The following is a 25,381-nucleotide window of genomic DNA, read 5'->3' on the forward strand; positions in this document are numbered from 1 at the left end:
TGGTATTTTCTTATGTGCTAGAAATATCTAAACTCTCAGCTGTGTCTATTGGGTTTCTTGTGGAACAGTAGGCTAGACCTGACGGATGAGGAGACTGAGTTTCAGTGGAATATTTTGATTCTGACTAGTTGCCCTATTCCACTGCCAACAAAGCTTGTACATGTTACACGTACTGCCTTGCTCGAGAGCAGTATGTGTGAAAAAAATCTTTAAGTTCTTGTGTACAATAAGTTAAACATGAGCCAACAATGTGTTGCAGTGGCTAAAAAAGCCAATGGGATTTTGGCCTGCATAAATAGGAATCTAGTGTCTAGATCCAGGGAAGACATGCTACCCCTCTTTTCTGCTTTGGTCAAACTACATCTGGAATACTGTGTCCAATTCTGGGCACCACAATTGAAGGGAGATGTTGACAAGCTGGAATGTGTCCAGAGGAAGGCGACTAAAATGATCAAGAGTCTGGAGAAAAAGGTCTATGAGGAGTGACTTAGAGCTGGGCATGTTTACCTTGCAGAAGAGAAGGCTGAGAGGGGACATAATGAGGGCCATGTATAACTAATGTGAGGAGAAGACCTAGGAAGGAGAGAGCAAGCTTTCTTTCTGCTTCCCTGGAGACTAGGATGCAGAGCAATGGCTTCAAACTACAGGAAAGGAGATTCCACCTAAACATTATAAAAAACTTCCTAACTGTGAGAGCTGTTCAGCACTGGAACTCTCTGCCCCAGAGTGTGGTGGAGTCTCCTTTTCTGGAGGCTTTTAAACAGAGGCTGGGTGGCCATCTGTTGAGGGTGCTTTGAATGCGATTTTCCTGCTTCTTGGCCGGGGTTGGACTGGATAGCCCACGAGGTCCCTTCCGGTGGGTGGCCAGGATGGATTTAGGATTCTATTGGGGATCAAAATTCTCAGGAAGGCTAAAAGAGCAGTCTACAGGCACATGTACACTGGTCTTTTAGGTTGGTGTAGATATGGATCAGTCCTGTGGTGCCTACGTGCTATGCCACATGAGGCCGATCTGGGGTAACTTAGGGAAAGGCCACTTTAATGCAACTTGCCCTAGTTAATCCAAAATCAGAGAAAAGTCTGAATCCTGCTCCAGTCTCATTATCCATGCCTTAGTAGACCAGTGCTATATCTAGAGCCTCTGGTACAGTATTTCTCAACCTGGAGGTTGGGACCCCTGGGGGTGGGGGGTGGGTGGCTTGTGTGGTGGGGTTTCAGAGGGTTCACCAAAGACCATCAGAAAGCACATATTTCTGATGATCTTAAGAACCTTTTTGGCAGAGAAGGCTGAAGATCTCTCCACCTGTCCTTTTCTTCCTTTTTGGAAACAGATGACAAATCCTCTCACTAAAAGCTCTCTTCCTGCTCTAATTGGCTGGCCTTTCAGCTGGCCTCACAGCCAAGGGGGGAGGGCTGTTTCTGAGACTCCAAGCAAGGAGGGGAGAGCAGGTGTACTCGGTGCATGGCAGTGTGGTTCACATGTGTGGTTGAGGGAGATTGAGCAAGGCTGGAGGGAGGCTTGCATCCCTTCAAGGCAGGGGGGAAAGCGCCCAGCAACTACAACTCCCAAATGACAATATCAACCCCCAATCCCACCAGTATTCAAATTTGGGCATATCAGGTATTTGGTCCAGTGAATGAAAATACATCCTGCATAGCAGATATTTACATTATGAATCACAACAGTAGCAAAATTATGAAGTAGCAGTGAAAATAATTTTATGGTTGGGGGTCACCACAACATGAAGAACTGTATTAAGGGGTTGTGGCATTAGTAAGGTTGAGAACCACTACTCTGGTAGATCTAGCTAGTCATTCATTGGCAAGGACATGGTACAGTGTACAGGTTGAAAACTATTTGATTTGACGGACCAGAATCCACAAACTCACTGCAGGATTGAGTTCTGGCACTCATGAGCATGTTTGTACACGGACATTGCAAGATGCAAAGGTCATCCTTTTCTATAAGAAAGAAGCAGTGTTGTCCTTCAATGGCACATGGGAATGCCTGTTTTGGAAAGGGGTGGTGTTGGTGCTCATTTGTTCTCTGCATAATGCAGGTTTTCTGCCAGTCTTTCTGTTGCAAATCCGCATGACACTGTTGGCAGTCCTTGAATCTCTGACCAACCCCATCCTTGACCCCGTTAGGGGTGTTTAGCAATGTGACTTGTTGCCAAAAGATTTCCCCATCATTCCTTCTCATTTGCCAGCCTCAACCACAGGCTACTAACAAAGGATCCCGGCACAATTCAAAAGCCTTAGTTACGAAGGTTTCTATGGTAACAGCCTGCTTGGCAGTCTTTGTTGCCTGTTAAAACTTGGATCGCTGGGAATAGATGTTGCTGTTTCTCCCTTGATTGACAAACCGAGAAAATGAGGGATGAGAAGACAAGTTTATTTTTGTCAGAGGGAGCAAGGTAGAATTCAGTTCAGTAGTCACGCTCTCCCAATAAATCTCCAAGCAACTTCCTGGCTGCCCCTCTGATTTACAAGAACTACATTTCCTCTCCAGTGTATTTTAATCGCTTTCTATGAGCCAAGGCTCAAATAGTGGCCAAAGAGCTGCACACTCCCGCTGCTGGAAGGACAATAGGGTCCAGGCTAATTTATGCCCTGGAGAACGCGCTCTTGCTGCCAGTTTACAGAAACAGATTACCATAATCCTAAACCTCTAAGAATACTATTATCATGAAGTCTTCTCCAAAAGATGCTTCCTCTTGTTATTTTACTACATTTCAGTTTACGTGCCATATATAATTGTGTATATTACCTTCATGTATAAGTCAAGGGCAGGTTTTAGAGGACTGAAATTATGCATTTTTATATGACCCATGAATACATCAAGGGTCACTCTGTCTCACAGGGCCAGCCATTTGACTGCCGGAGCAGAAAAAAAGTGACAACCACAAGTGACACCATGCCAGAGAGAGTAGAGGAGGTCAATGCATCTTCTAAGATCTCCTTAGCTGAACTAAACTTTTGCCTTTTGCCACTTTGCTCAGAGAAAGGAGTTGTTCCTTTTTTTTAATAATAGTTAATGTACAGTAATCACATTGAACCATGGTTAAGTTGACTCAGGTTTTTGAACTGATTTTTTGACTCAAATTTCTAGGACAGTGGTTCCCAACCTGTAGTCCGTGGACCACCAGTGGTCTCCAAGAATGAAAGTATGGTTCACAGCCTCACCATTACTACACTGTTGCATTGAAACCACATGGCAACAAGAGCGACTGGTTTTACGAAACCCTTTTATAGGGATGTTGGGAGGGGAGAGGCCAGCAACCCATGTAAACTACCACATCATCTCTAGATTATTAAATATGGTTTTTTGTGAGCGAGCAGATGGCAACTACTGGATGGCATATGTTCTGTATCGGAAACTAGAACTGATGTGGTCTATCCAATACAATTTTCTGATTCAGCAACCTAAATCACCAACCTGAATATAAAGTTGACCAAAAACCGATTCGTAACCCTTTTGGTACTAATGTTGGAGAGTGGTCCCTGGTCAAGTGGCCCCTGGTCAAGTGGCCCCTGGTCAAAAAAGTTGGCAACCACTGTTACAGAGTATATAAAACTGCTCTCTCTCTCTCTTGCTCTCTCTGTGCATGTGTATGTGTATATATGAGTATATAGTAGGCATGGGCAAACTTTGGCTCTCCAGGTGTTTTGGACTTCAACTCCCACAATTCCTAACAGCCTGCTTAAGCAGCTGAGGGGGAAAAGGAGAGGACCTGACACTGTTACGAATTGTGGGAGTTGAAGTCCAAAACACCTGAAGGACTGAAGTTTGCCCATGCCTGCTATATAGGCTATATAGGCTACAGTTCAGTGTTTGAAATGATGAGTTGTCATTTAGGCATCAATTTCTTTGCAATGAGGCTGTAGGAGGCAAGTGAAGTTTTGTAAAAATTTCATTTATTCTTAAGGCGCAAAGGAAATCTGTCTTGAAAACAGCTACGTTCTTTTACCAGCAGAAACTAGGAAATTTATTATATTGATGTCTTTCTTTCAAGACATTCAAGTGCATTTTTTACCCACCTTCCTTCACTGTTATGCACTGCGCAAACCATCCCATGTGTGCTAGTTCAGAGCCAGTTTATTTTCTTGGGGCAGAACATAAAACTTAGCTCTGGTTTTCAGCATTTATGTTAGAACATAATATAACCTAGAGGTTATAAGTTCCTTTATAATATTAGTTGGATGAGGTCTAAAGTTCTGGCCAGATATGAGACAGGCAGACTACACTGATTAAAAACCCAATCACAGAATGTTAGCACCAGGAATCAAGGAAGGGATTCTGTGAGGATGTATTTCAGGTGTGCATTTGTAGAATTTAACTTATTTATTTGGAACATTTATACCCCGTCCTTTCTCGACCTCCAAGGAGGAACTCAGGACAGCTACCAACAGGCAACAATTTGATGCCAAAACAATAAAACACATCATAAAATACAATCAAATGCCTAAAAATAAATATCAATATACATTAAAACTGTTCGCCAGGTTAAAACGTCATCCAAATCCATCCAAATTGCGGTCCAATAAAATCTCATCATTCCCAGTAAAATCAATCTAATCTGCAAATGCTTGCTCCCATAACTGGGATTTAAGTTTCTTCCGGAAGGTCAAGAGGGAGGGGGCAGATCTAACCTTAGGGAGGGAGTTCCACAGCCGAGGGGCTACCACAGAGAAGGCCCTGTCTCTCGTCCCCACCATACGCGATTGCCATGGCGGTGGGACTGAGAACAGGGCCTCCCCGGATGATCTAAAAGTCCTTGATGGTTTGAAGGGGGAGACATGTTCGGACAGGTAAATTGGGCCGGAACCATTTCGGGCTTTATAGATTAAAACCAGCACTTTGAATTGTGCTTGGAAGCTAATAGGCAGCCAGTGGAGCTGGTGTAGCAAGGGAACTTTTCATCAGTTCCATCATCTACTTCTTTCCTTTGCCATTTATCGTCTCTCTTATGTATAATTTTCCTCCTGCTTCCCCCTCCCCCCCACCTCTCTTCCAAGCAGTGAGTCAGTATATTTTTCCCTTGAATTACTTCAGGTATCAAAATAAGCTACTTCTTCATATGACCCAACATGACCAGCCAAATCAGCATGAGTGACTAATTTTAACACCTTGTTCTCCACTTGTTACATGTTATTGCATGGTGAAAACCTCCACTTATAGCTGAGAGGCAGCAGGTGCATTTGAGGAAATGACTGAGCGGCAGCTGCTGGATGTGCTTGCATAAAAGGTATAATCAGCAGTGCAGCGGGAATAGATACAATGACTGCACGTCCTCGATTTTTTTTATATTGAAACAAGGACAAAATTGCCATTTGGATGTAATCATCTGGGACAGCCCTAATAAACTGGGCCATCTAGTTACCCTAGAAGGAGGATAGCTGCTGCGAGCCATTGACACATGAGAACAGGAGAGGTTGTAGCCCTTCTAATAAAGAGATGTTTATAGAAAAGACACTGAAAACTACTGCTACTGTTACAATCCATTTACCAAATACCTGCACTTCCCTTTCCAGTGTGAAAAAGTAATAATAAACAGAAAGTCAATATGGATGATCTGCTGGCTGAATAACTGAACATGTTATTTTCTCTTGCCAGCTTTTGATTGTGAATTGAGTTTGGCACCTCTGCTAAGTGCTAGACAGAGATGTATTCCCAGTGTACAGTTATGGGAACAGGCATAATGGTGGAATCCTTGTCCTTGTTTATGTCTGTGAAGGAACGTAGGTTTGTTCAGATTGCCATTCAAGAAGAAGTTGCCCCTTGACAAAGGCAATTATGAAGGTTAGCTGTAGTTCCTTCTCCTGGAGTGAGACATTTACTTTGTGGTACTTCCTTCTAAGACATCCACATTGGTCATACTGGTTTGTATGACCAGTGGTATTTTGAACCTGTCTGATGAATGAAATGAAATTTTAAATTTTCATTTATGTTTTAGTAGGATTTTGTGTTTTATGATGTTTACTTTAATTTTATTTGTCTGTATGGTTTTAATTTTTGGTAATATGTTGGAAACCTCCCTGAGTCCCCTTGGGGAAATAGGGCAGTATATAACTAAAGTTATTATTTTACTGACACAAAAACACAGAATGTAACAGCAAACGAGATCTATATGCTGGATTTCGTATCACAAAATCACACATCTAACACTTCGCAAGCGTCTAGGACTGTGTGATGTGTTTTCGAATGATGCAGTCCAGAATTGCATTGACTTTTCCCCCCCCAAGACTGCACTATGCTACTGAGTCATATTTACTTTGTGGTCTATTAAGACCACTACATTATTTTCAAATGTACTACTTTCAGCCAGTGTTACCCATCTCTTGGAGGTCTTTCATTCACTAGGGTTGCCATAAGTTGGAGCAAATTTGATGGTAATAACAACCATAGGTAAGACATTTCAGGGTGTTTTTTTTTTAATTAGGAGGTGGGAGAGAACACCTGTATAAAAGTTCAGAATCTAGCAAGCAGTGTAATAAAAGGGGAAAGTGGAGTCTTTCACTTTTGTCCTAAACAGTGAGCCATCTGGATCTAGGGGCTCTGGATTCACAATTTCCACTTACTGTGGATTTTCCTACTCCGTATTATTAAATGGCAGTGGCATGAGTGTGGATACATTGTAGCATACACATTCACATCACCGCCATTTAATATGAGGCATGATCATCCATGGCTTTTGTTGTCTTGCAGATACCAGAGACGGGCACTGCATTTTCTAGGGCAGTGATTCTCAACCAGTGGGCCGCGAGAATGAAAATCTGGTCCGTGAAACTCCTTCCTCTTTATTTATTTAATTTATTTAATTTCTGCTTCTTTCTGCAGAGCTAACCAGCCCTGCCCCTTTTGGTACTAAGGTTGGAGAGTGCTCCCCGGTCAAAGTGGTCCCCAGTCAAGTGGTCCCATTCAAGTCGGTCCTGGTCCAAAAAAGGTTGGGAAGCACTAGGGCAACACTCCCCTTCATTATAAATATGATCATCTTATAATTGAATAGAATCATAGAATCCTTGAGTTGAAAAAGACCTCGTGGGCCATGCAGTCCAACCCCCTGCCAAAGAGCAGGAAAATCACATTCAAAGCACCTCCAACAGGTGGTCATCCAGCCTCTGCTTAAAAGCTTCCAGAGAAGGAAACCATCACACTCCCAGGCAGAGAGAGAGTTCCAGTGCTGAACAGCTCTCACAGTTAGGAAGTTTTTCCTCATGTTTAGGTGGAATCTCCTTTCCTTTAGTTTGAAGCCATTGTTCCGCATCCTAGTCTCCAGGGCTGCAGAAAACAAGCTTGCTCCCTCCTCCCTATGACTTTACTTCCCATATTTATACATGGCCATCATGTCTCCTCTCAGTCTTCTCTTCTGAAGGCTCAACATGCCCAGCTCTTTAAGCTGCTCCTCATAGGGCTTGTTCTCCAGACCCTTGGTCATTTTAGTCACCCTCCGCTGGACACATTCCAGCTTGTCAACATCTCCTTTGTGGTGCCCAGAATTAGACACAGTATTCCAGATGTGGTCTAACCAAAGCAGAATAGAGGGGTAGCATGACTTCCCTGGATCTAGACACTATACTCCTATATATGCAGGCCAAATTCCCATAGGTTTTTTCTTTTTCTTTTTTTTGCTGCTGCGTGACATTGTTGGCTTATGTTTAACTTGTTGTCCACGAGGTTTTCAAGATCTTTTTGGGTCTGCTTTTGGCTGATGAGATAGGATTGTTGTTGTTGTTGTTGTTGTTGTTGTTATTGTTGTGTGCTTTCAAGTCGTTTCATACTTAGGTTGCCCCTGAGTGAGGGTTGGGTAAATGACCTTGGAGGGCTGTATCAGACCCCTGGGCCTTAGTTTGAGGATCCCTGATCTAAGTCATTAATAAAGATGCTGAACAGGACTGGGCCCAGGACGGAACCCTGTGGCACTCCACTCGCCACTACTTTCCAGGATGAAGAGGAAGCATTGTGAGCACCTGTTGGGTTTGTTGACTTAACCAATTACAGATCCACCTAACTGTAGTTTTGCGTAGCCCACATTTGACTATTTAGTTTGTCAGAAGGTCATGGGGGACCTTGTCGAAGGCCTTACTGAAATCCAGACACACTACATCCACGGCATTCCCTGCATCTACCCAGTTTGTAACTGTTGTTGTAGAAAACAACAACTAAATTATGGGCGATAGAATAGTAAGCTTTCTCTTAGAGACAACTGAAATGAGTTGCTTTCAAGGTAGCCCTGCTCTGTGCTGAAGAATGTGGCAAAGCTTTGTTCACCCTCTTCTGTCCTCCACTCCACATAACGAAATCATATCTTTTGGTTTAGGAAGCACCTCGCTTTTAAATCTGCAAAATGTTTCCACTTCAATATTAAAAGGTCTCCAAGAGGTTTCCAGACCTCTTCCTTTCCCCACCCAGAATGTGTTCTTTTGTCCTTTCTGGTTCTGTATTTTTGGTTCACTTGTTGCTCATCCCTGTGGGAGGAAAGTTGGCCTTCAATTAGGGAGCATTCATGACAAGCCTATGCGCTGCCTCCCCTGCTGCCGTTGCTGTGGAAACTGCTGGTATGAACAAGAGCGGCTGGGTCAGCCGTAGTGTTTTTCGGCAGCCTACTTAACAGCCGGTTTTTTAAAAAGGAGGATCAGGGGGAGGTTTTGTGAAGGAGGGAAATTACGTGCCAGGAGGAAGAGGGGTTCTCACTGCACTCATTCAGCTAGGTGCGGGGAGGAAATAATAAACTCAAAGCTGGTTGTGGTGCCATAGTTATTTAGTAATTGCAATTTGTATTTTGGGGGGAGAAATATGCTGACATAGTTGGGGGAGCGTGCTGGCATATTCCAATCAGTGGGTTCAGATTTAGGCATGGCCACTGATCTGCCTTTTGCAAAAGAGAGCTTAGCAAATTCCCTTCCAGATTAAATTCCTCACAATAGGAAGGGGTTCAAAGAAATCTCTGGGACAAGGGAAAGAAAATACAGCACTTGATAGGGTGTGTGTTTCGATTGGAGTTTTATTAATGTTTATTTTTTTAATTTTTGGAATTCAGTTCCTTAAAACATTCTGCAGGAGTGGTCTTTCTGCCTGTGGATTCAGGTTGATTTGACTGTTTTGCTAGCTAGGAAATGCTGGAAAACAGCTAGAATCACTATTAGGTTTGCTTTTACTTTGGGGGTCTTTTACTTTGGGTGCCATTCCAACTTGTCATTGCACTATTTCATATTTTTTTCTTATTGTACTGATAGATTCCTCACTGAAAGCTTGGTTGGATATCCACATCTTTAGCCTTTTGCTAAATGTCAGGAGGGAGGGGGCTGATCTAATTTCACTCAGAGGGAGTTCCATAGCTAAGGGGCCACCACTGAGAAGGCCCTGTCTCTTGTTCCCACCAACCGCACCTGCAAAGGAGGTGGAACTGAGAGCAGGGCATCCCCAGAAGATCTTAACCTCCTAGGTGGTTCATAGTGGGAGATACACTCAGACAGGTAAACTGGGCCAGAACTGTTTAGGGCTTTATAGGCTAAAGCCAGCACTTTGAATTGTGCTCGGTAGCAAACTGGCAGTGAGTGGAGCTGATGAAAGAGGAAGGATGTCCTCTCTCTGTACACTGCTCCGGCAAGCAGCCTGGCTGCTTCCTGTTGAACTCATTGAAACTTCTGAACAGTCTTCAAAGGCAACCCCACATAGAGTAGTGCACAAGTTTTAATTGTCCAAAAGCTCCCCTGGCCACTGCTGAAACCTGGGGTACCAGGCTCAGCAATGAATCCAGGATCACTCTCAAGCTGCAAACCTGTGTCTTCAGGGGAGTGTAACCCCATCCAACACAGGCTGTAACCCTATACCCTGTTCAGCCTTTCGACTGACCAGGAGTACCTCTATCTTGTCTGGATTCAATTTCAATTTGTTCACCCTCATCCAGATCGTCACAGCTGCCAAACACTGGTTCAGGACCTGACCTGCCTCCTTAGTAGCAGGTGGAAAGGAGTGATAGAGTTGTATGTCATCTGCATACAGATTACAATGAACTCCAGAACTCCAATGGCTCTCCCAGCGGCTTCATGTAGATGTTAAACAACATGGAGGACAATACTGAGTTCTTTGGGACTCCACAGGACAATTACTGTGGGACTATGCCGGTGTCCCCCAACAATACCTTCTGAGTTTGGCCTTCCACGAGAGACTGGAGCCGCTGCAAAAAAAGGCCCCAAGCCCTATTCTTGTGGGTCATCCCAGAAGGATACCATGGTCTATGATATCGAAGGCTGCTGAGAAGTCCAGGAGAACCAACAAGGACAGATTCCCCCTGTCCAGTTCCCTACGCAGATCATCCACTAAGTTGACCAAGGTGTTTCAGTTCCATGCCCCAGCCTAAAGCCAGGCTGTGACATATCCAGACTTTAGTGACCGCTCTACTCCCATTATTTGGAAGGGAATGTTTAAACTTTAAAATTTAGACATTTTCCCCACAGTAAACCCACTGATGTCTTAACAGCAGTTCTCAACCTTTGGTCCTCCAGGTGTTTTGGACCTCAGCTCCCACAATTCCTAACAGCTGGTATGATGGCTGGGATTTCTGGTAGTTTAAGTCCAAAAGGTTGAGAACCACTGTCCTAACATGATAATCAATTCAGTATGTAAAGTGGGTGACCAGAGAACAGAGATCCTGTGACTTTACTAGTTGCAGTTATGTGCTAGAAAGGTGTTTGACTGGGTACGTTGAAGCACCCCAGAGTCATTTTCCTTTTACACGGTTTCAAATACCGTGGAATGGGAATAGCGGAACTAGATAAGGCTGGAATGGTGAAACAATGTGAGTAGAAAGAGTGATATATCCCCTCTTCCCTCTGTTTCTTTCTCACTTAGTCCAGATCCCCTTCATGAAGATGTCTTACATTAGGAAAAGAATGATGCCTGCAGGCAGCCCCTGATAAATAGTTATACAAAAAAGAATTACTTCATAGGGATCTGAACAATTTGTGTTGTAAGAAAATATGAACACATTATCTGAAGTATCAGATTTATCTTCCACTTCAGTTGCAAGAGCCACTCATGACTGACTGCTGATGCTACAGCAATGGTAAAAGGGTGGGTTAGATGAATTCCAATAGGGAGGAAAACACTACTAGAATTTAGAGTAGTTCATTGTTGCTTAAGAGCTGGATAGTCATGTTTACTTCACAGTCAAGGTTATGGATAATTGAGACCAAGGAAGTTCTGTTATTGAGACTGGAATATTTGCTATTATACATACCCTGACTGAATAATGTATTTTGCAATGCTTGGAAAACCTTGTTGTGAAGAATAATAAAGTGTTGGAAATTTTGTGCAGTTTTCATCTAGTATTTATAGATCTTGATTGCAAGATTGGAATGTATGTGTGTGCAAATGATAGGGCTTTGCACAAAAAGACACAAGTGATTCTATTCAAACTGTGCTTTTATGTGAAAAGTATGATTTCAGTGATTTTTTATGGGAAATGCTGTTGAAAAAAAGTATAGATTAAAGAACTCTCTTTTTTAAATAAATACTTTTTGTAGGGATAAAAGCAGAAATGTTAGAACTGATGTAAATCATGCCTTGACAAAGGCAATTGCCATAGTTAAAAAGGTGAGGCAGGGTTGCCTTTTAGCTCTTGAAACATAATTTATATTGATGATGTAGTTTTAGCAATTCATAATAAAGAATTTCATATACCAAAGGCTTTGGATAGACTAGTCAATACCATTTTACATGCAGATGACACGATTTTACTAACTACCATATAAATAAGCTTGTGAGATTATTGAGAATATTTATTTCATATTGTCAGGAAAATAACCTGGTAATCAACAGCACAAAATCAACTGTTCTTGTCTTTGGTAAGAAAAGGAAGCAACATAAATGTTTTTTAAATTCTAACAAAATGTAACATGCAAAGTTTTTTTATAAAAATTATTTGAGTATGGTGTTATTTCTGCAGGGTTTTGTGCATGTAAAAAAGAATAAAAAGAAATTAGTTGAAAGCAATTGCCTGTGTTCAAACTCCAAATAGACCTTTGACCTAAACTTACTCAGACATGTTACATTCAGTCTTGAATATTTTTAAGGCAAAGGTATTGTCTGTATTAAGTTTTGATGCAAATATCTGGACCTTAACAAAGAATAATGTATTATTTATTTATTTATAGTATTTATATGGGTTAATACCTTGTGCCGGCAGGACTGAAAGACCGACAGGTCACAGGTTCGAATCCGGGGAGAGCGCGGATGAGCTCCCTCTATAAGCTCCAGCTCCCCATTGCGGGAACATGAGAGAAGCCTCTCAAAGGATGATAAACTATCAACACATCCAGGCATCCTCTGGGCAATGTCCTTGCAGATGGCCAGTTCTCTAACACCAGAAGCAACTTGCAGTTTCTCAAGTCGCTCCTGACACAGAAAAAAAAAAAAAACCTCTGGGGGGACTCAAAGCGGTTTACAAAAAAATAACAGCAAAATTCAATGCCTTACAAAGATTAAGAAAATTAGAAGGTTTGTCAGCCACTTTGTATGTTTTTATTGGGAGTACCAAGAGTCTGCCCGGCACATATAATTAGATCAGAATTTGGGATAACAGTTTCAGATAAGATACATCTTGGATTATTTACAGTATTAGCTGTGTATCTGTGGGACCAGTACCTGCAGATTCATTTACCCACATCTGACAAAATATGTTTCTTCTTGGTATTTCCTTGTACCTCCAACATAATTCTAGTCTATGGCATGCTTCTGCTGAAGCTGACCACAGAGTTGTGTTGGAGAACCTGACTATTCCTAGAGAGATGTCTTCTCTAGGTATTTCCAAGGTCCTGCAGTGCAACTCTGTCGTATTCTTCCACTAGTTGTTGACTATAAAGTTGCACCAAAGGCCCTATCAATGCTTAGGGGGGTGTCCTTTTTAAGCATTTCATTGATCCCCCCCATCATCACTCTATGATATGCTTCCACAGGAAGTAATTTGTTTTATTTGTTTCCTATTGTCTGCACATTTTCCTTACTGTCAATCCAGTACAGGAATCTAGGATAGAGAATTATGTTTTACTTATGGACTATAGGTATGATAGTTGACATGCAGATAAATCTAGGCTGGAGTTCTAGATCATACAAAATGGTTCATGTTTTCTTAGTCTGAACTTACATTATTTGTGCCTGTTACTATTATTATTTTTATTATTATTAAACTTTATTTGTACCCTGCTAGCATCTCCCGAAGGACTCGATGCAGCTTACAAAGGCCAAGGCCTCAATACACAACATAACAATATACTTAAAGCAAATTAAAAACAATTAAAGCAGTATTAAACAACAAGAACCACAAGCAATAATCAATACATCACACAGATAAAACTGGGCCGGGCCAGAGTAAAGGGTACAAGATTAAAAAGTGCTGATGTGACAGGTGACATGTAAGGATTATAGGGCAGTGCAATGTGCAGTGTGCGGCAGTCTTAATTCTAATAAAGTGCGTCTGGGGCTTGGTATTGGAGATTTCCTAATCTGGAAAGGCACATTGGAACAGCCAGGTCTTCAAGTTCTTTCTGAAGACTGCCAATGTAAGGGCTTGTCTAAGATCCTTGGGGAGAGTGTTCCAGAGACGGGGGGCCACCACGGAAAAGCCCCTGTCTCGTGTCCCCACCAGACGTGCTTGCGACGCCGGCGGGATCACGAGCAGGGCCTCTCCAGGTGAGCGTAGTGAATGCATGGGTTCGTAGCCGGAGATGCGGTCACGCAGGTAGGCTGGTCCCAAACTGTTCAGGGCTTTGTAGGTAAGCACCTGCACCTTAAATTGGGCTCGGAAGATAAACGGCAGCCAGTGGAGCTCCTTGAACAGGAGGGTTGACCTCTCTCTGTAAGGAGCACCAGTTAACATCCTGGCCGCTGCTCGTTGGACAAGTTGGAATTTCCGAGCCGTTTTCAAGGGCAGCCCCACGTAGAGCGCATTACAGTAATCCAACCTAGAGGTGACTAGTTGATGAAAACCTTATTCATAGCACAACCAGCATTATTTTCATTTTTGGATAATCTGCTTTGCAATTCCTTTACTTAGTGCATTTTCAAATGCCTTCTGAATTAGCTTTTTTTGATGTCCCTTTGCTGTCCTCCTCCCTCAACTCCTTCTCTCATCTCCTAATTCCCTTTTTTCAAACTTCCAGTCATATATCAGTTGAATTTCAAATCTTCTGACAGAAACTACTGGATCACTGCCCTAGAGAAATGGACTACATAACATGTACTAACCTATTCTATCAGTTTCTGCAAAGTCCAAACCAATATTCAGTACAGAGTACCAAATGCTTATTTGAAAATGGATAGTGACATTATTGCACAGTGCCATGGTGGCACTACTGCCTAAAATCCTCTACTTCTATGTACGTGTGTCCTATTTTATTTGTGATTTTCACATGATAGACATATAGCAGGAAAGTCACTGCAGGGAACAACAACAGAAAACCTTGATAGCCATCAGATGTTGCTTTCCACTTCCTTCCTCCCCATAAACTGAGTGACTGATCAATGTATTATCAAAAACTTTCATGGCCAGAATCACTGGGTTGTTGTAGATTTTTTGGGGCTGCATGGCCATGTTCTAGAAGCATTCCCTCTTGACGTTTCACCTGCATCTATGGCAGGCACCCTCAGAGGTTGTGAAAAGGAGTGACTGATCGCTTCACTACTTCTTCATGCTTTTCACCTTTTTTTCTGAGAAGACTTAGTGCTTTGTTAGTAGTCCATTAGAAACAGCCTTTGAATAATAAAACACACAACACAGTGTATTTAGAGGTATCCCCTTTTGTCATAATAATCTGTCACCAGTAGCAGCAACAGCAAATAATAATAAAAACAGTGTTTAACAACAGTAAATATTTGTGGATGGCGTGAATCATTGGTAAGAGTATTCAGAGGATGAAGGGAATATTTGGAGAAAATAGTCTGGGATCAAAAGGAAGCATTAAATAAATAAAACACAGCAAAACATTAGAATATATTTTGAATGGATATGTAAAAATGGATGTTTTAAAGCAGGGGTCCTCAAACATTTTAAACAGAGGGCCAGGTCACAGTCCCTCAAGCTGTTGGAGGGCCAGATTATAATTTGAAAAAAAAAATGAATGAATTCCTATGCACTCTACACATATTTTATCTGTAGTGCAAAAAACACAACAATACAATGATTAAAATGAAGAACAAGTTAAACAAATATAAATTTATTAGTATTTCAATGAGAAGTATGGGCCTGCTTTTGGCTGATGAGATAGCATTGTTGTTGTTGTTGTTGTGTGCTTTCAATTCCTTTCAGACTTAGGTTGCCCCTGAGTGAGGGTTGGGTAAATGACCTTGGAGAGCTGTATCAGACCCCCGTGCCTTAGTTTGAGGACCCCTGTTTTAAAGTGACCAATCTGGTCTTCTCCATTGAAGCACATGAATGAACTCTGTAACCAACTAATGCTTATCAGCAAAATTCCTAGCATATTTCTACATTGCTTCTTCCAAATCAAAATGGATTGTAGGGTCAAGATATCAAGCTAACGTCAGTTAAATGCATAGTACACAATACACACATTCAGTTAGTGAGCTTGAAGTTTTTTTGGGAAAAGGTACAGCATGATTGCTTGGAACGTCTCTTTTTTTTCTTTTCCAGTAGAAGTGGTACATATTTATCTTCTCACATTTTCATGTTTTTGAACTGCTAGATTGGCAGGAGCTGGAGCTGACAGACGGGTGCTTGCCCCAGCAGTTCAGCAGCACAAGGGTTTAACCTATTGTGCCACCACAGCTCCTTGCATATTATATGAAAATGAAATGAAAATATATTAGAATGTTGTTGTTATGTGCCTTCAAGTTGTTTCTGAATTATGGTAACCCTAAGTTGAACCAATCAACAGATACAAGTCTGCTCACTACTGAAAAAGTGAGAGTAATCAAACAAATGGCAGAAATCCCTTCAATGATCTTGCTTATCATAATCTTTATGCCCAGCACTCAGGGTTTGCCCCAAACAATATCGCTCCAATGAAGTTTGTATTATTTGCAGGCTGAGTATAATTTTTTTCTGAATCAGTGGTGTCAAACTCAGTTTGAGGATTTTCTCTCTGTTCTTTAGGCCTAATCCAATTCTACATTTGTAATAAGGTCAACAGTTTATTCTTAACTGCACTTCCCTTGCCTTCACAATTCTGTGGTGCCAAAAACCTGATTTGAAAGGTTTACCATCTCTTGTGAACATGTCTTTAGAGCCTACTCATAGAGCAAGCATACCTATTGATTTTAACTATTGCATGTTCCTACATATCATGAAATGTATGCACAAGAGTGTGCTTTAGGAGCGTGCTTTATGCATGTGATACATACATACTATTGTATTGCCTTACTTTTTCAAAAAAAAAGATGTGTGGCAAACAATTGACTTTTGCTAGCTATGTGTGCTGTTCTTCCCTCATTACCTGTGTACATTTACTGGAATGGATACAGATCTCTCTGTGCATATCCCCAAGTAAACTATTAATACTTATCTAAATAGGGAAAAGGTTGGAACTGTAGGAAGCATTGCTATACAGAATATGTCTTGTCTCTGTTATAGCTTCTTATGCACATACATTGCTTAATTAAAGGGTAAAGAATAATTCATATACATATAGGTTGATGTGCCTATACATACACCTATACAATAGATATAGGTGGAATGCCTGTTCCATTTGAGAACTTAAGACAGGTAGTATAATACATTCTACATTGAAACTATAGATTACTTCCAGTTGACATGGAAACAGCCTCTGTTACTTTACAGAATGGAGATAGCATGACATGATTTTTTAAAAGTACTGTCTGCGTGCTCTCATACATATTGTTCTGCTAGTGACAAGTCGGGTCACCCCAACCTTTGTTACTCATAGTGCTTTCAGAAATGCATAGAATACAGCACCCTGGGATAGAAATAGGCTCTGCTGAAGATGATGGATGTAATGAAGTAATTTATCCTTTTTTGCAGTTAAAGCATTGATCTCGGCTAAAATGAGCTAAAATGGAAAATGGGCATAGCTCTGCCTCAAAGATTACTATGGAAATGGAAGACTAGGATATGGTGATTTGACCACTTTCCAAGGACATCATACACCATCCAAAGCAAGCTTCTATTATATATAGTCATAGCTTCCTGTTAAGGAAAAGGAAATTAATCACTCTTCAGTGACAGTGCTTTTAATCTTGAGTTGTTCTTTGAAATATAATGACATTCCCAAAGTTGTCCTTCACTATCTTGCAAACAGTTGAGTGATCTCTACCACTACATCAGGCTATCTGAATCATTTGTATATTCTAACTGCCCTTTATAAGAACTACTGATTATCCAGAGGTAGCACAGGATAATCACATATAAAACACCCATGCTTTGGGATTTTCTGTCATTTTATTGTATACAATATTTACAGGAGCTTTCACTGTGAATTGGAGTCAGGATCCACCCAGCTTACTTTGAAAGTACTGTGGAATATTTTGTCATTGAATGTAATTGAAATCCAAACTACTACTACTACTACTACTACTACTACTACTGTATAATTGATATAATTACAGTATAATTGATATAGTGCAATATAGCAATATTTAAAACTGATATTGTACTATGTTAATAATATATTGTATGTATATATATCTTGTAAGCCGCTCTGAGTCCCCTTTGGGGTGAGAAGGGCGGCATATAAATATCATAAATAAATAAATAAATACTAATAATAATATATATTCCACCCTATCTCCCCAGAGAAACTCAAGGCGGATTCCAGACATAACAAGGCAAATATTCAGTGCCTGAACATAATAAAAATACACCCATAATAACAAAAATCGACAACCCAGCAAATTATAACTTAACAACAAAAAATAAGTGAAAAATGTAACCTATTATACCAGACATGATACAAAACATCAAACATCAAGCATCAATTTCCCAGTTCCTTGGGGGCAAATAAGATTGACCATTGCTCAAGATGTCTATTGAGCTGGTGGGGCAAACAGGGCACGGATACGGATGGCAGCTATTAATCAGAGGTATAATGATAGTATTACCATTGATTCCTCCCCCTCCTCATAAGCCAGTGAACAGAGGTATGTCTTCAGCTGTTTCTTGAAGGTGGGGAGGGGAGTTTAATTCCTTAGGAAGGGAGTTCCAGAGGTGGGAGGGGGCCATGGAGAAGGCCCTTTCTTTCGTTCCCACCGGCTGCACTTGGGACAGGGCTGGGACCAAGAGCAGGGCCTCCTTCAATAACCGTAGTGTTGGAGTTGGTCTGTAGTGGGAGATGCGGTTCATCAAATAGCCTGGACCCGACCCAAGCTAACAGGGTCTTGTGGAAATTCAAAAGCTAACAATGTCATTGTAGTGTAAATGCAATTCAGTATGAAATCTACATGGAATATACAAACAGATCTTGCATTTTCTTGCTTTAGGGCTAAATTATATCATGCCATGCCTAGGTTAGAGGAAGCAATTAAAGTGGGGTTGAGGAGTGGAACCTCCTGAAATACTCAGTTCATATTGCATTGTGTAGAGACCTGACATTGTAGGAAAGAAGAACCACTTGCTAAGTGATAAGGAGTGATTTTCTTGAACTAATTTCTTTCCTTCTTTCTCTTTCTCTGTCTTTTCTAGGCAGGACAGGGCTGTTCGCTGATCTCTTGCCCAGTTTTGCTGCGGAGATTATGCCAGGTACTCTGTCACCTAACACTTTATTTATCTTTTAACTATCCTTTTATTCATACTTTCATTCCTAAATTGTACATATGCCTCAGTTCCTAGTCTGTTCAATGACTTCTTGGAATTGGGAATTGGTAGGAGTAACAGGTGCTTTAGTACATGATGCTGTTGTTACAAAGGCAGTTATTTTAATGACAGAACTGTTGTTAGTAATAGACAATTTTAACGCTACTTTTTAACCAGTTTTGCTTGCATAAAATAATATATTATGTTTCTCTTGTCTTGAGAAATTGTCATCTTTAAGATGGTTACAATTACTGGATGTTACATTTGTGAATGCAGGCCTTCAAGTGTGTGTGTGTGTGTGTGTTTGTAGTACATCCATGCCTCTGGATTGAGTATAAGTGAAAGTTTCTGGTCCTGATGTTTGCTTGTTTGTTTTTTGTTAAGTATTTGTAGGCCTAGTTAAAGCTATCATATAAACTGTTCTCCATCAGCCAGTTGCCTTCTGGATGTGTTACAGTAAATTCCAGCAGTGTCTTAGCCAACATAGCTGAGGAGGATGGATGACATAATGCTATACATCTGGAGATGAAGATGGGATGATGGGAATCTGACATAACTAGAAGGCAGGAAGTTTTTGAAATGAGGTTTATGTTAGCTGCAGCTACATGAGGATTGCATGTAGTTTGGGCAGAAAGGGCATCCTCTGTCAGTCCTCCACCTCATCAAATGCTGAAACATAGAATTATAGAGTTGAAAGAGACCTTGTGGACCATCCAGTCCAACCTCCTGCTAAGAAGCAGAAAAATCACATGTAAAGCACCCCAACAGATGGTCATTCAGCCTCTGCTTAAAAGCTTACAAAGAAGGAACCTCCATCACACTCCGAGGCAGAGAACCCCACTGCTGAACAACTTTCACAGTTAAGTTTTTCCTAATGTTCAGGTGGAATCTCCTTCCTGTAGTTTGAAGCCATTGAAAATGAACCTGAAAAAAATTAAGAAAATACTATGAAAGTGGGACCATTTCAAGATTTTCTGAACAGCCAAAATGTGATTTAAAATTGACAATCAGGAACTAGAATGTCACTTCTGCTGCAGTCTATGGAGGGCCGGAAGGAATGGAAAATAACCCTCCAATTCCTGTGCTTACACAGTTGTCTGAAAAGACCAAAGGGATGCATGAAAAAAACTAACTAGTAGTTACCGATTGTATACACACAAAGCTGGCATGGTTTGTACTACAGGCATTTGATTTGTACTAATCAGCTATAGAAAAAATGTCTTCTTTCCTCATGTATGCAAGATGAAGATAAGAGAGGAGTGCAGTGTTCAGGGCCAAGAATCACTGCATATCATTTGTAAAAACCTAAACCAAGGTTGGGCAGTATGCAGGCCCATAGCCAGGATTTCGATTCGGGGGGGGGGGGGGGGCTGAGTTTCTTTCAGGAGGGTTCGGGGGGGCTGAGTTTCGGGGGGGGGGCTGAGTCTGAGTGAAAGAGGGTCTACCCTAGCAAACCTTTTGTATCGTTACCCCAATACCCCCATGCATATGGGATATATTGAGTAGGGTGATCAGATCATGATATGAATAAACATAACAGTTTAAATAATGCACCAGTAAGGCCTTTTCGCAAACCACCATGAGAATTTGGGGGGGGGGGGGCTGAAGCCCCTCAAGCCCCCCCCCCCCCCCCCCCCCCCCGGCTATATGCCTGGCAGTATGAGTTCCTTGCCATTAAATTAGGCATGGGCAAACTTTCTAACTTGGGGGCTGCATGCTAGCTCTCCCTGCTAGGAGGACTGGCTGCCTGGTGATGGAAGGAAGGGAAAGAGGAAGGAAAGAGAGAAGGAAGGAAGGACAAAATGGAGGAAGGGAAGAATGGAAGGAGAAAGGGAGGAAGGTAAGGAGGAAGGAGGAGGAAGGATGAAAGGGAGGAAGGGAACGATGGAAGGAGAAAGGGAGGGAGGCAAGGAAGAATGAAAGGCTGGAAGGGAATAGAGGGAGAGAGAAAGAGGGAGGGAAGGAAGCGAGGGAGGGAGGAAAGAGAGAAGAAAAGGAAAACAAAGGGGAAGGAAGGAGAAAGAGGGAGAGAGGGAAGGAAGAACGAAAGGGTGGAAGGGAAGTTAGGATGGAGGAGGAAGGAAAGAGAGGAAGGAAGAACGAAAGGGTGGAAGCGAAGGAGAAAGAGGGAGAGAGGGTGGAAGGAAAGAGAGAAGGATGGAAGGATAGGATAGTGAGAGAGAGGAGGGCCTGAGAAAAGAACCCAAGAGGCTGCATTTGCCGCCGCCCCACCCCCTGGACCTGGGTTTGACCATATCTGTACTAAATTCATCTGCTGATGTGACACACCCGTGTTGATTTTAAAACATGGTACATGGGGAAAACGTACCTCCTTTCAAAACAGATTTGGGTGTTTCTTTATCGCAGCTACATCTCCAACTTTGGGTGATAGTGTGTTCATTGCCTTTTTTGCCTTAAACTGTAAACTATAAAGAGGATGATAATGTGAGTTGAGGTACAGTTTAATAAGATGTAGTTTTTTTCTGTCTGATAAAGAAGCATTGGGGGTATTCCCGAAAATAATGGTGAAAGAAAACAAAGAAAATACCTTGAAAAAGTTCAGATTTCTCTATTCAATTAAAAAAAAAGAACAAACATAATGTGAACAAATGGAAAATTGCAGCTGAACATCATATGTATATACCAGATTCAACAATATTTCCATCTGTGCATTAATTTCAGATCAGTTATCCTGAACCCAGAACAGGAGAAACCTGCTGACTTCCTATAAAAGTTGTACATGGTTTCATCTTCTTCCTCTGAATTGACCAATTCAAATTAATTTTAAGAAGCTTAATGCTATTGATGTTTGAAACAATTGTTGACTTGTTATTGAGATAACTTTATGCCACCATGAATTTGCCAAAAATCTAGTGATACAAACGATAAGCCAGGGTTTTATGCACCTCACTACCCCATCCTTCTATGTATTCCTATAATGTCACCAATCGTTTGGATTAATAATATTGTCACGCCTGCCAAATTTTTTGTTTGTCTGCTACAATAGCTTGTATCCAATATGTCTGAAGACAAGAACATTGGGTACGGTAATCTCCAACACTTTCACCTTAAGCCTTTCAGAGTTCCTTCAGATAGCAATTTAGATTAAGCCTCTGTACATATAGTCTTTGTAAATATATTCTGCATCATGTATGTACAGTTCATATACACATACTGAGGCTCTGTACAGATGACCCAAACAATGCATGGATTTGAGGGGCTGGGGTGCAATCTGGCTTGATTTTATGCAGAACTGTTTTCTGTCTTTGGATTATTCCCATAGTCCATGTATTGTATTGTAGCTAAAGGCTACATATGTGTAATTGAAATAATTGCATGTTTTTCTCTGCTTGTTCATGCCTACTATCTTCTTCCTTTCTTGTTTCACTGTGTCTTAAGAGCCTTGCAGCAGAACGTTTTACCTGTTTTTTGTTTTAAAAAGCATAGCAAAAAACAAATTATATTGCATTGATTCTCACAGTCCCATGCCATTACATTATTCTCCACATTTATTAGATGGTGTGTTTTTCAGTCCTGACATTATTGAAGATGCTATTTCATCACTATATCATCTGTACACAGATGATACACAACTTTATTACTCATTTCCACCTCAATCCAAGGAAGCTTCCCAAGTTCTGAACTAGTGCCTGGCAGCTGTGATGGACTCGATAAGGGCTAACAAACTGAAGCTTAAACCAGACAAGACAGAGGTCCTCCTGGTCAGTCACAAGGCTCATCAGGATATAGGGTGGCAACCTGTGCTCAACAGGGTTACACTCCCCTGAGGACACAGGTCTGCAGTCTGGGGTTCCTCCTGGACACAGCACTGACACTTGAAGCTTAGGTGTCGACGATGGCCAGAAGGGCCTTCACACAATTCAACGTCTGTGCCAGTCACGACTGTACCTCCAAAAACCAGATTTGGCCATGGTGGTCCACACTTTAGTCACATCTTGCATGGATTATTGCAATGTACTCTACATGGGGCTGCCTATAAAGACGGTCTGGAAGCTTCAATTAGTGCAAAGATCTGCAGCCATAATGTTGACAGGGAAGGATTGTAGGGAACATACAACCCCTGCCCTTCTTAAAGCAGCTTCATTGGTTACTGATTTGCTTCCGGGCCAAATTCAAAGTGCAGGTTATTACCTACAAAGCCCTATATGGTTCAGGTCCTGCCTATTTACGTGACTGCATCTCTCTTTATGAACCTGTTCAGGCCTTAAGATCAGCCAGGGAGGCCCTCCTCTTGATCCCACCTCCCTCACAATCGAGGTTGGTGAGGACGAGGGAGAGGTCCTTCTTAGTGGTCCCCGACTCTGGAATGTCCTCGACAAGAAATTCAGACAAGCGCCCACTCTCTTAAACTTCAGGAAGGAATTAAAAACCCGGCTATTTAAGCAGACTTTTGACAATGGCTAAGAACATCAACCATTTAAGTGGACAGGACTTTGAACAGCTGCTAGTACTATAATTCATAATTACTGGATATCCTGACCATAGGAATTGGCTGATTCAAGTGGCATTTATATTTTTACAGCTTTTAGAGGGCAAAATAGTTTTTAAATTTGTTTTATTAATATTTACGCTATTGAGTTGTTTTGTTGTATTAAGTGATATGCAATTATGGTCTGTATTGTATTATGTACTGTATTTTATGAATTTTAATGTTTTACATTGTAATTATGTATGTGGGTGATTGTAACTCTATGGTTTTATCGTTTTAGATTTATGTATTGTCTATATGCGACACTTTGCTGTTTTTTATTAGCAGCCCAAAGTGCCTTTGGGGAGATAATGGCGGGGTAGAAATAAAACATTTATTATTATTATTATTATTATTATTATTATTATTAGTAGTAGTAGTAGTAATAGTTTGTTGTAAGCCACCCTGGGGGGGGGGGGATGCAAATAAAGCATTATTATTATTATTATTATTATTATTACAATTACTATTACTAATTAAGTCCTAGTATAAAATTCTAGTGTTCAGTTTAAATTTCAGTACTTGTAATTCATGAAGATTGGTGTTATTTAGGAGAGTTACAAAAACAAGCTTAATGGTTCTTTTTCTATAGCACATCTTTTCCTGTTTGAATCACTCTCATAGGGAGTAAAAGTATCAATGAGAGCCTTTACTTATATGTACTAATCATAGCTTCTCTTTATTAAACTATTTCAAATCTCCTTATTACTTAAATAATATCTATATAGGTTTTTAAAGGATTAATAGTTATTTATAAGATTAGTCAATCAAACATTTCTAATTGATTGATGGTCCCAACATTTCACACCTATGTCTTTTGTTTCTTTGCAGAGTGGGTGTTTGTAGGCTTGGTGATCCTTGGTGCGTTCCTCTTCTTCCTCCTGGTCGGGATCTGCTGGTGCCAGTGCTGCCCGCACAGCTGTTGCTGTTACATCCGCTGCTTTTTCTGTCCAGATACCTGCTGCTGTCCAAGGGCATGTGAGTGATACTTTCACAGTGTAAAACAACTGTTAAAGCAGTCTCCTGGTTGTGCACAATGCTCTCTTGCTATATTCTTTATAAAAAAGAACATTTTTTCTGTGTTCTTTGTGGATCTGTTAATAATGAAACACACCTAACTATAAAATTGGATTGATCAATTGCCTTGGAAACTGAAAACTGGGAGAATCCTCTAGTACAGCGTATTATGTAGTCTGAAGGGTTGCAGTCTGATGGGACACATTGAATAAAATCAGGTCGCCAGTTTGCATGTGTAGAATTGCTTTCCAAAAGTCATCATTTGATACAACTGATAGATTTTACAATTTATTTCTAAAATGGCTATTTATTGACCACTTAGTTATTAAGGAATTTGAACCTTTCTAATACTTGAAAGCCTGCCAGTTTGATGTGGACAGGATAGCTGTTGCAAAGCAGCTATTTCGTAATGAGAGATCCAACTGAATCCTCAGGTTTTTTTGTGTCAGGAGCAACTTGAGAAACTACAAGTCGCTTCTGGTGTGAGAGAATTGGCCATCTGCAAGGACATTTCCCAGGGGATACCTGAATGTTTTGATGTTTTACCATCCGTGCGGGAGGCTTCTCTCATGTCCCTGCATGGGGAGCTGGAGCTGATAGAGGGAGCTCATCCGTGCTCTCCCCGGATTTGAACCTGCAACCTGTCGATCTTCAGTACTGCTGGCACAAGGGTTTAACCCACTGCACCACCTAGCTGTATGCATGCAAACTTCCTTCATCACAAATACGGTATCTCGTTGGATCAAGGTAATGGTGGCATAGATGCATAGGAACTGGTAAGTCAACATTTATGTAAGGTCCATTTAACTAGAATATATCTATTCAATCAGTGGATCTTACATAAATGTTGATTTACCAGTAACACTTGAATTCATTTTTTTGTGTTGAGAAAGATCAGTCCATATGAATGCTCAGCATAGTTGTACCTATTATAGTAAACAGTAATCTCATTCTGATCCAGCCAGGAATCCTGGCCATCGACTTGCAAGTCTGTTATGGAAACCTGAGGCTGTCATTAGTACATTATTAAAAGTGAACTGAAACTAAAGAATAAATTAAACAATGGCTGAATCAACATGAGTGCTGTATCCCAATGTCTCCGGACCCAGTT

General features: G+C 41.1%; 1 protein-coding gene across 2 annotated transcripts in view; it reads left to right on the top strand.

Annotated features, from left to right (window-relative positions):
• Positions 1-25,381, top strand: part of ILDR2 (immunoglobulin like domain containing receptor 2) — a 64,998-nt gene that overhangs the window by 22,454 nt on the left and 17,163 nt on the right. Inside the window, exons 4-5 of one of the 2 annotated variants that reach the window (XM_060770579.2) lie at positions 18,654-18,710; positions 24,085-24,231. In XM_060770579.2, coding sequence (XP_060626562.2) covers positions 18,654-18,710; positions 24,085-24,231 — 204 coding nt within the window. The remainder of the gene's footprint in view (positions 1-18,653; positions 18,711-24,084; positions 24,232-25,381) is intronic. The other variant, XM_060770580.2, reaches the window with a different exon arrangement.

This window comes from Anolis sagrei, chromosome 3 (genome assembly GCF_037176765.1).
Source record: "Anolis sagrei isolate rAnoSag1 chromosome 3, rAnoSag1.mat, whole genome shotgun sequence".
Lineage (NCBI taxonomy): Eukaryota > Metazoa > Chordata > Lepidosauria > Squamata > Dactyloidae > Anolis > Anolis sagrei.